The sequence below is a fragment of the Gavialis gangeticus genome, unplaced genomic scaffold, assembly GCF_001723915.1.
Source record: "Gavialis gangeticus isolate Ggan-Ray unplaced genomic scaffold, GavGan_comp1, whole genome shotgun sequence".
In the NCBI taxonomy this organism is placed as follows: Eukaryota; Metazoa; Chordata; order Crocodylia; family Gavialidae; genus Gavialis; species Gavialis gangeticus.
The window spans coordinates 1,447,391-1,459,339 of NW_017729001.1; the positions used below are offsets into that span (position 1 = coordinate 1,447,391).

The 11,949-nt window shown below is 41.4% G+C and overlaps 1 protein-coding gene across 1 annotated transcript in view; it reads left to right on the plus strand.

Annotated features, from left to right (window-relative positions):
• The window catches only part of MED13L (mediator complex subunit 13 like), a 517,387-nt gene extending 508,630 nt beyond the window's left edge, over window positions 1-8,757 (plus strand). Inside the window, exons 29-31 of the mRNA XM_019506688.1 lie at window positions 2,810-2,971; window positions 5,396-5,508; window positions 5,902-8,757. Coding sequence (XP_019362233.1) covers window positions 2,810-2,971; window positions 5,396-5,508; window positions 5,902-6,034 — 408 coding nt within the window. The 3' untranslated portion in view covers window positions 6,035-8,757. The remainder of the gene's footprint in view (window positions 1-2,809; window positions 2,972-5,395; window positions 5,509-5,901) is intronic.
• Window positions 8,758-11,949: the final 3,192 nt, after the last annotated feature.

Consider the following 11,949-nt stretch of genomic DNA (forward strand, 5'->3'; position numbering starts at 1 on the left):
ACATTGATCAAACTGGGTGTTTTACCATCACACATTCAGTTGTCTATAAAATTGGTTCACCTCAGTGTTAGAAAGCTACCATATTTACCTGAATATAAGATAACCCTGAATGTAAAATGACCCCCCCAATAATTAGATTCTACACATGGAAAATGTATACATTTATTATAATTTTCCATATATGGAATCTAATTATTGGAAGATCATCTTAAATTTGTCCGTCCCTTCTCCCCCAGTACAGTAGGTGGTGGAGGGAGAAGTGATGAGGAGGGCAATAATGGAGCAGGCAGTGGGGGACAAACAGTGGGGAAGGCAGTAATGGGGCACATGGTAGGGCAGGCAGGCAGTGAGAGAAGCAAGCGGCTTGCCCCCTGCTGCCTGCTTCCCTCCCCACACCACACTTACCCCTGTTGTGCCTTTCCCTCCCCACCTGCAAGCTCAGGCTGCTCTAATTCCCCCTTCTCCTGTTCCCCCCTCCTCACCCTTCCAGGCCACTTCTGCCACCCACAGCCTCAGGTCCCCTGTCCCCGCAAACTCTCTTCCCCTCACCTGCTTCTCCATTCCTCCCGCTTTCCCCCCCCACCCTTACCTTTGCTCTGTGCTGGCAGGTTCTGTCCCTGATGCAGCCTGGGGCACGGAGCATGGCTCCAGCCTGGCCTTGTGGCAGCAGTTCACTGCCGCTGCTGCCATAGGACCAGGCTGGAGCCATGTTCCAGGCCACAGACTGCAGCAGGGATGGAGCCTACCAGTGCAGAGCAAAGGTAAGGATGAGTGCAGTAGAGGGGGGGAGAGAGGGAGGAACAATGCTGCAGGGGGAGAAATAGGACTGGGGGCTGCAGGGGAGGAGTGGTAGGTGTACAGAGGCAGCAGGGGAGGGCAGGCAGCAACTGCAGCTCCAGCCCCAACTCTGGGTTGGGGCCAGAGCTGCAGTCACCTTCCTTCCCCCCAGCCTTCACACTGCCTTCTGCTCAATTGTAAGGGGAATAAGTTTTGCCACCAGAAAGAGGGCACTGTTCTTCTAGTCTGAATATTTTTTCTTCACTTCAGTTTGTTAGGGAGTGCTTTTTTTGTTTGTAATCTCTTAAAATAAATACATGAGAATTTTTGCAACATTTGACATTCCTGCACCATCCGTTTGGCCTACCCTCCATAGTAGGGGACAGCTGAGTAGCCTAGAACTGGAGAAGTGGGAGGTTCATATTTTATTCATAATCCTTCAGCAGTCAGCAGGGTTAATATATCAGACAGTATTAATCATCTCTGTTTTAGAGGAAGAGCTGCAAGCCTGGAATCTTTACACGTCTGTAGGATGGAAGGGCTTGGGTGCAAAGGTTTACCTCTAAGTTTTATTCTGTAAAAGTAAAATCCTCAAGTTGAAATGCCAGCACTTGTGGGATTCCATTAACTTTTTAAATGAGATTATTTTTGAAAGGTTTTGTGATTTTAAAACTTAACAAACAGAGTAAATGAAAATATATTTGGTTATTATGTGAGAACTTGACTAGTAAAGTGTACAATTTCAGATCTTCTACCACAGAATTATAGTATATAAAATTAACCAACCATTGAATCTAACAAAGGAAGTAATGGAGCAGAACAGGCACACATCTTACCAAATCTTCGCTTTTTTAAGGAAGGATATGGTATTGTATTTTCTAAAGTGAAAATAATGTATTTGGATCCATAAAAAATGTAAAAAGCTAAAGGAGCAAGTGAAAGAGCAATGCAGTTTGTACAGCATGCAGCCATTTCCAAATAGCTTTATACCCCCAAATGTTTGACTGATGTGAGCGCATGCTATACAGATTGCCAGAGACAGTGGATGAGTCAAGTTTATAATGTTTTGCAAGCTCATATTCCTGACACTGACAAAAGCATATAATATTTGACATACGTTGAAATCATACAGCTTCCTCAGTGTTGCTCTGTAAATCAGTCATATGTATTTAGACATCCGACTACACCTTTTCCAAGATCCCAGCACCTTATTTTTTTCTTTTAAACATTTACAGTTTCAGAGAGCCTACAGAGCAGGGGTGGGCAAATTACAGCCCCAGGGGCTAGATCTGGCCTGCCAGGTCATTCTGTTCGGCCCACAGGGCCCCCAAAAATGTAGAAAATTAATGTTTATTTGCTCCTGGCTGTCTGTCAAAGATGACAGGAGCCAGGGCAGTAGGACCCAGAGGAAGCTGGCAGCAGGACCCAGCAGCAGCAAGGCCTGCCCAGCCCTACCCCCCACAACCAGAAGCCCCTGCCTAGCAGAGGCTTTTGGCCTGGGACCATGGAGCTGTTCCTGCTTCCCTGCACCAGAAAGGGAAATGCGGCCCTTGACAGCTTGCCCAAACTCGGTAAGCAGCCCAAAATAATTGCTCGTCCCTGCTATAGAGAGCAGCTGCCTCCAGGATTAAAACCCATTTACCTACATAGAAGCTCAGTTTCGTGATGTTAGGCCCTGTAATAAATTAATTTCACTTCAAATGTCCTGCTCTTTCTTTAGGGACCTGATGCGGTCCTGAACATAACCCTGAAGAACACAACTACCAGAGATGAGGGTATATGCATGAAATAGTTTCGTCTGACAAAGCTCTATTAATAGTTAGTGGAAAGGTGCTGCAAAGCCTAAGATTATCATGATAGTTCATTGGTGACAAGTCAAGATTGGATTAAAAACTGAGGGATGAGTAAACTGGGAATATCTGTGGATGTTGGTAGAAAAGGAACTGTGACAGAGTGAAAAAAGGAATGAACAGATTGATTTTCTTGGTAATAATGCACTTTTGGGTTTGTTTCCCCCCCCCCCCTCCTTCAGAGCCAGGGAGAACGTCTTCTTTCTAGAGAAGCCCCTGAAGAGCTGAAGCAGCAGCCTCTTGCTCTAGGATATTTTGTATCAACTGCCAAAGCTGAGAATCTTCCACAGTGGTTCTGGTCATCCTGTCCACAGGCGCAAAACCAGTGCCCCCTTTTCCTGAAGGTTTGTCTTAACATCCTATCCTTGGAGGGAGGAAATGGGAGGGAAAACAGATACCCAGTTTTACTCAAGAGCCCTAACTTTGTTCAGCATCTCAAACGATTATGTCTGAAACTCAATAGTTGTTTTATCATTTCAATTCTATTAGGTGGTTGGCCGTATTTCCATTAATACTTCCTCTTCCTCTTGGGCCTCTGCCTCCTCCTGTAACTTCATCATCTCTCCTCCTTACAGAAACCCAAATCTGAGCTCCCTCTCTGCAGGGTTCATGTTCATAATGCTGGACTGCACCACACAAGTGCACAATGGAATAGAACTACTTTAAAACACTGAAACACTCCCATTCTTTGCAAAACTAAGGAAAGTAAACTGGTTGTCAGTTTCCAAAGTTTGGGCAACTTAAGGAAGAGGGAACAGTTCTCATGCTGTGGTTAACACAAAAAAAAAAAAATTCAAGTTAAATAGCTCCAGAAATGTAGGCTAATTGGTATGGCAATGGACACTGTGAAAACTTGAATGGGCAAGACATGGACTCAGTTCCTTTAGTGTATATTTCTATAAATCCTAGTCTTGTGATGTAAATAATCATCATAATCTAAAACATACCCATTACAAAAGATCCAAGTACCAACAAATGTTATAAGTGGTTGCTTAGTATGTGATTCAACTACACTCCTGAGCAAAGCTATGCAAATTAAAATTCAGGGAATCAGGGTGAATAATGTACCCCAAACAGAACTTCCAAGTAATTAAGCAAGCAACACATGGAATAATCATGGTTTCTGCTGTTTGCTTATTACAACTGAACTCTTTTACAAGTACCATGAGGTTTTTTACCTATCAAAGGTCTCACATTCATTCCTGTGATCTGCTGTTGAAGTGACCATTATTTCCCATTTTTTCCTCATCAAGGGAAAAAACAGGTGTAAGACTGGTGATTGACTATCAAGGATGAGCACTGATGTCCAAAAGAATACTAAACGCATGAGTCTTGCATTTAAGTTTAATCATTTCAAGAACTGTCTTTTGTGTGTCAGCTGAAATTTGGCAGATCCAAAAATTCAGTATCCTGATACCGTAAGAGGGGTATCTGCTTATCATTCACTGAAAGAGGCTACTTATTGAATAACAAACATCATTTCCTGTAGCTATTCTGATTTTCCACCAAGAATGTTGTTTGGTTTGAGTTGTTAAATTTGAGCTCAAATTCTGAAGTGGCATGAAATGTGAAATGGTCTATTGGTGGAGTTAGAGATCAGGTTGCGTGACAATTAAACTTAAAAAGTTTAACATAAATAATACAGGTATTGGAATTTAATCCTAGCTACTTTAAAAAAATGGGGGCTAGACAGAACCCGTTTGAAACCTATATTGGGCTTTAATTAAGACTGTGAGAAAAATTGATTTTTCGGTTTGGAAGCCAAACTGAAATATTAAAATAGTTTCTGGTTGACCAAAAAACATTGTTTTATGAACTAAATGACTCATTTTTGGCCATTCTTAACAAAAAGGTCTAGTTTCACAAAGGCAGCCTTTTGAAGGTAGGTATGGTGCTTGCCATATAATTACAGTTAATTATATGATTAAGATATTCACCTGGGCTATGGGAGCCCCAGGTTCAAATCCTCTCTCTGATTCAAAGCAGGAATTTGAGGTGAAACTTCTCATCTCTCAGGTAAAAACCCTAACACCCAGGCTGTAAATTATTCTAGGGTAGGCATCTCAGTCTCCTCCATGTCAGCTGTTTATGCTTTGTGTAGTCCCCTTATAAATCTTGTGTAAAGAAACAAAATGTTTTTTGTAGACTTCAATTGGTTGCTTTCCCTTAAAAATTTATCCAGCCCTAGTTTAGACCTCCCGTTACTAGATTCAGCAGTGCACGGGATGTTAGTCCTGGTACTAACTGGTCCCAAAATCTGCCTTTCAGTGCTTGAAGTAACATTTTTTTGGTACCTGCAGCCATAGGGAACATGGTTGTGGGGGGTAGGGCTGGGCAGGCCTTGCTGCTGCTGGGTCCTGCTGCCAGCTTCCTCTGGGTCCTACTGGGCAGTACCCCCCACAACCAGAAGCCCCTGCCTAGCAGAGGCTTCTGGCCTGGGACCATGGAGCTGTTCCTGCTTCCCTGCACCAGAAAGGGAAATGCGGCCAACATGCTTTTCAGAGACATCTGACTTGCAAAAAACAAAACAAAACAAAAAACCCTTGGAATCGTATCAGACATGCATGCAAGAATCAAATTAGAGATTGGGATTCAATAGAGAAGTCTATCGAGCTCCTAGACTCTAAAGCCAGCTAACCAGCATTTAAATTGTCCTACCATGTAGCTATCTGCTTATTCGGAAATGTTCTTGTGAGTCAGTGTTCATTGCAAAATCTGCAGAAACTTCTGTTACAGAAATGGTTACATTTGTCTTTCTCATTCCATAGGCCTCGCTGCATCACCATATCTCTGTAGCTCAGACAGATGAACTTCTCCCAGCTAGGAACTCGCAGAGGGTTCCCCACCCGCTCGACTCAAAAACAACATCAGATGTTTTGAGGTAACACCTTTCTGGCTTTGAATGTTTTGCTTTCCTAAGATGATGAGAACAAAGTATTTGCTGCAACACTGAGGAGGCATTTCAATTAATCATATAGATTCAACCCCTTATTTTTCAATACTCAATGGTTGTATGTATCCAGACCCCTGTGGGCACCAAAGGAGAAGCCATACTCTTCCACCCTCCCTCCAATTTCTTTTCTGAATTCAGAATGTTTTGGGTTGGCCAAAACCATTTGGTAAATTTGGTATTTGCCAAAAAAATCATCAGAGTTGTACAGCCAAATCTCCTTCCTCTTCTCATGTAGTTTGTTTGCAAGTCAGGAATACTTTTTTAAAAAAAAAGTTACCTCAGGTAGGAATATGCTTCTAATTTTTTCTCTGTCCTTTGCAGGTTTGTCTTGGAGCAGTACAACGCACTGTCCTGGCTCACATGCAACCCTGCCACTCAGGATCGCAGCTCCTGCCTTCCTGTTCACTTTGTGGTGCTCACGCAGTTGTACAACGCCATCATGAATATACTTTAATAGAGAAAAAAAAGCACTTGTTCCTCTGGCTTTATTTTCCCCTCAATCTGAGAAACGTGCCACAGTCTGCAAAAGTCACAACTTTGCTTCTCTTCAGACCAGTCCTGTGCTGTACTTCTGTTCCTCCATAAGCACACGTGAATTCTTCAGTGTTTAAAACTAATCTACCCATTGACATCTCTGGCAGCTTCAATCAAGAAACAGTAAATATACAGTAACCTCAAGCCAGTGTTAGTTTGGTGGCCCAGTAATTACTGGTCAATGTGAAATAAAAGAAAAGAAGAACATGAAGACAATGTCTTTTGCATTGGGAACTCTGATTTATAATTTAAGAGCAGTTTCAGCCCTACAAGTAAAAATCTTGTAGTGACCAGGTTGGGTTGTCCAAAAGTAATTTTGCTCTTTGATCATTATAAGCTGGGACTTAACAGAAAAGAAGAAACAGTTATAGTCTCTCATAATTAATGGAGTTTTTTGTCTACCTGGAGTTCCTGTCAGAGTGGATTGGGATGAATGCATGCATTTGTTACCTGTCCATATAGATGTGAATGGTCTGGAGATATTTTAATTTTGTTTATTTATTTTTAGGTTTGGTTATGTTTTAAATGATAAAGGACCAGGTACAGTAGATGATCCTAAAACCCAGCTCAGTTCCAGCATTAGGATTATATATCTACATACCTCTCACTCTTCTGACCTAGAAATCACGAATGGAGCTAATAACAATCACAGTTAGGAAGACATTTGCAAAATAGGGAACACGGTCATAATTCCAAAGTACTCACAATTTTCTGGTAAGAACACACTGTTTTTTAAGGAATTCTCAACTGTGTTTAGCCTGATTAAAGCGAGAAGTGACCGGTGTTTAATGAAGGATAACACTACCAGGTGGAAGAAGAGAGGGATGGGGAAGGAGAACACTCTAAAGCCCAATATAAGGGCAAATTGAAAGTGGTAAATGAATCTATTGTAGAGCTATGATTGAGATATATTTCCAGTGAATTTAATGATGCTAGAAAACTATTACTGAAACCCAAGTCGCCCACAGATCTGGGCAGACTAGTCCATGTACATATCCAAAAATATGGTTTTTTGTTTGTTTGTTTACACTAAATCAGTTACAAATCTGGTGTATTTTTTCTGACTATAGGAATATTATTTCAAAGAAATAATTTTTAAAATTATTATCATTAAATTAGTACTTGAAGTTATGCCACTGTGGTGGAAAAGTTACTTTGTTTAGTAAAATGATTGCCATTTTTAAAGGTTAATGGCTAATTGAAGTATTTTTATGACTCCTTCATTCCAGGCTTCAAGGGGTTTATATTTAAACTCCCTTTTCTAATGTTTGTTCTTGCACTGTGCGGCAGGCATGGACTTCCTTATGAGGGGTCAGGGCACTTTGATCAGGCTGGGCGTTCTAGTTATCTATGGAGAAAATCCTACAAATTTTAAAGTTCTTCCAAAAGACTTTCATGTTCTGGTTAAAAAAATGAAATTCTATGATTTTAAAAAATATTTTTCTTGAGATAATGTAACATTTAAAACAAATTATATAAAAAAAACACTTGTGTGGATGGGAGGGTGAAGGCAGAGGAGTAATCTGTAAATGGATAATTTCATTCTCTGCTTCAAACTACCCATGTGGGTGTGTCTTTGCAATGTATAGGTAAAAAAAATCTGATATCAAAAAGCATTTGTATCTAATGTGTACAGTGTAAAATTGACTTTAAAAATATTGCAGTACTATTTTTTCTTAATCAGAAAAGAAAATTCTCAAGGCCTTTTGAAGAGCATAAAAGATGAAGATTGTAAACTTGTATAAAAAATCTAACTTGGGGAGGAAAAAAATGTAAAGTAGACATTTGTAATCTTTTACCACTTTGGGGTTATTTGTTCCCAGGATTCATCTGAACTTTGGATTATTATTTTGTTTCTGGTTTTTTTTAATAGGCTGTTTTTATCTAGGGGTTTTTCTTCCCCAGAAACCCAGTTCTAAGCAAAATTTAAAATAAAAAAGGGCAGCAAGGAGTAGTTTTCATCTGGTATCTTTTATTTAATTTTTTTAAGTTAAGAGAAGCTGGTGACATATTTATACGTTTTTGTGCAAAATAAATGAATGGCAATAGATTTTAAAGAAAAATCTTATGTACTTCAGTGTGAAAAAGTCTGTATAATATTTCCCTTAAATATGCATTATTTTACTTGTGAGTTTTTTACTGAATTAATCTGAAATGTACAAGCCCTGGCTTTCCTACAGAGTGAAAAAGTTATTTTATTTTTTTTTTTTATTTCTAATTTTGGAAATCATGCTGAAATCAGAATTATTATTATTACAGTTGTTTGAGCTAAAGGGAGAGGGAGGGAGGGGGCGGGGAATGTCCAGCATGCTTGTATGTATATTTCAGAACCTTTTTTAAATGTAAAAGCTGTACATTTCTGGGGAGTTCTGAATTTCTTTGTTTTGTTTTTTTCTCCGAGCATTTTGCAGTGAGCTTCTTTTATATATAGCCAACAATTTGAAAGAAAACAAAAAAAAATGTGAAGTTCATTTTAAATCTACAGTATATCGCTGGTACAGTACACTAAAAAGACTTTGATAAAAAGAAACAATAATAATAAAGACCTCCATTTTAAATGTCATTCATATATACCTTGTGGATGAGAGCTATATACTTTTACACACTTTTTTAGATGAATAAATTATTGAATTACTGAAACTTGTGAGTTGAATTTTATTCTTTTTATTGCAGTCTCTGACTGTTGTCATAATACAGTAGTTCTCAACCTTTCTAGGCTCCAGGCACCCCTCCATAACGTTTATGAATTGGTTGGCACACCCCATTTACAAAATGCACTTATTTATTACAGTGCTTATCTCCTTGCAGTGGAGGCAGGAAACTGGCCAGACAGGTACTGAGTAAGAACCTGAGCCTGTATTTATCTGCCTATCTTGTCACACCTCATGGTTCCCTTAAAAGGCTCTCATGGCACTTCTGGGTGCCCTGGTATCCTGGCTGAGAATCACTGGCCTTGAGAGGGATGATTTTGTGTTAATATGTACTCATAGTGTATGAGGTTGCATATAAGCAATGTAAGTAAAGCTGAGACCCATTTAAAGAGTACAATATGCACTTTTAAGACTAATTTACTTTAGAGGTAAATCTACTGACAGAAGTGTCTCCAGCACAAGCATATCATCCACCTCGCCTGGTATGGTGTGGTGTGCATCAGGTAGTACATAGGCTTCTTAAGCCTATTTTTAGGGTAATACAGCTTGTTCAGAGCTGCAGTTAGCTCCCTTTTTCAAAAGAATTTTAAAGGAAGACTTGTTCTTTGTGGTAGTGGCATCATTTCCTGGTGGTATGGGGGTGGTGGCAATACTTTTAATAGTAAATGCGAACAGATTTTCTATTGCAACATTATGCATGGGGAAGAGGGCAAATCTGGTGGCATTCTTTAAATATCATCTTTAGAACCAAATCCTGTACAAGCTACAAATTAAACGTATTCTTCTGTGTCATTTTAATGTTAGGTTTTAATTCATACTTGTCTCCAAAGGGGTCATCTTGCATGTGTAAAATAACTAAAATATAACCATTTCTATGGTAGAGGACAGCACTGATTCACAACACAACTCACTGCACAGCATGGTGCTTTCCTATTACAGAAAGCACCATGGAATACTGAAAAGAAGATGGACACCTCACTTTGGTTTTTAAGATCCCATATAGAAGATATGTGATAGTAACCTGCATGGGAATTCCATTTACCTTTAAAGTAGTCAAAGTTGGCATTAAAGCTGGAATGTTTTTGCTATAGTTGCATTATTCTTTGCTACAACATAACAGCTGCTGCCCTTTTGAAACAGTCCAAACATACCTATACCTGCATCATCACTTTCAACAGGAGTTAAATTAAGTTTCAGAACTGGGTCTTTGATGCTTCCACACCACTAAGTACTTCAGGCTTGACAGTATCATATACATATCAAAATCCTGTATACATAATAAGCAGGGATCCTGATTTTATCTGTTTAAAAGCCACAAATCTCTGATTTCAACCTCTCCTCCCCGCCCCCGCAAATTCTCTGATTAAAAACCCCAAATCCACAATTAAAATGAAATGCCACTCTATATATAGGTATCAATTGAATACAATGCTTTATTGATATATTTACAATTTTAAAGCAACTTGGAAGCCTTACCAGTGCCTCAATCACTATAATAAAATAAATTCTAAGTGACTCTAAATTTTGGTATTTGATTTTGGATTTTTTATTTTGGAAAATCAGCTCCCCCTGCTCCCCTAGCTCACCAGGACACAGATCCAGGCCCCTCACTCCCCACCTACAACCCTCCTCACCCCTCCCAGTCCTGCCAGAAGGGGCCCCCCAGCTGCCAAGGCTATAGGGCCAGGAACCTGGGTCCACAGTAGGGCTGTGTGAAGCTTTGGGTGCTGTTTCAATTCAGAGGAGATTCAGCCCAATCCAGCGGCCAAAATCTCCAAATCCAAATCAAATCAGGAGACCAATAAAAAGGTTCTGTGCCCGTTTCAGTTCAATTATCCACTCCCATGCAGCTTTACCACATGCACCTGGTTTTGGATGCAATGGGACCTCGTACAATCCTGGAAGAGACCCTCAGTCACTTTGGGGAAAACCCCAAAACTTGCCCGCCACAACTTTGGATGGATCTTCAGTGGTGAGGACTCCCATTGAGGGGACCTCTGGAGTTGTCGTGCGTCCTGGCAGATGTACGTGGGGCTCCACCTCCCCTACACCCCGCCCGTATGCCATCCCTTGAGACAAGCCTCAAGATCTTAGTGCAGCTTGCCCTCCGGTGATGTTAATTCTGGATCTTCACGCTCCCTATGCTTTCATTCGTCCGACCTTCATTTTGTCTTGACCCAGGGGCTTCTGGATGTTCTGCCTGCAGAGATGTCTCAGTGGTTCCATCCGGAGCTGTATGCTACTGCTGCCCTTTTCCTCCACCAGAATTTCCTTACTGTCACCTTAAGACATATCTACACCAAAGTAATCAGTGAGAGCCTGCATCAAAGTAAAAGAGGGAGAAAAGAAAACCAACGGACCAAGAAAAGGAAAGGAACTACCCTACCCAGCTATAATTACAGTCAAATAAAGAAGAGACTGAAAAGAAAAAGGAGAGAGGTATCAGGCTGTACAGCCCTCTTCCTTCCACCAAACTCTAGCCTTAACCTAGCGTGTCTCCTTGATTAGGATCCACTTCCTCGGCTCTTCACTGAGCCACCTTGGGTCCTGCACTCCCATGCCATCTGCTGCAGGTGTGGGACATTCCTTCTCACCCTGTCAGTGCTGATGCCAGCCTCTGCGTCAGATCTTCTTGCTTGTATCAGTGCTGGGTGCACCCGGCGTGGGGGATCCCTGCAGCTTCTGCTCCCGACATCCCCACTTGCTCCTTGGAGCTGGCTTTTGAATCCGCTGGACAGCATCTCTCACTGACATCACCTGGTTCCAGCTGCAGATAAGCACGGCTAATGAACTGCATGGGTTTTTCCTTTGTTCTCTCCAATCGTCGGCATCCTAAGAGAGGTAAGTTTTCTTCTTTTAGTGGGTTTTTTTTTGGGGGGGGGGGGTTGGGTTCCCCCATGGGCAGGGCTCCTTGCTCCCCCGTGCTTGTATCCCCGGGACAGGTTCAAATTAATTCAACGCTCTCCAAATCAGTCCGAAAAGATTCGGAGAGCTTCGGAGATTCAGGCAGTCCCCACTCGCCACCGCAGGGAGTTGGACCCGGACTCTGTGCTGGTAAGTAGGGGGTGGGGGTGGGTGCAGGACAGGACCATGGGGAGGACCCCTGCCAGGTCCCATACTCTGCTTGTGCCCCCCAACCCCCACCCACTCACCCAACCCCCTCCACCCATGGCTGCCCACCACA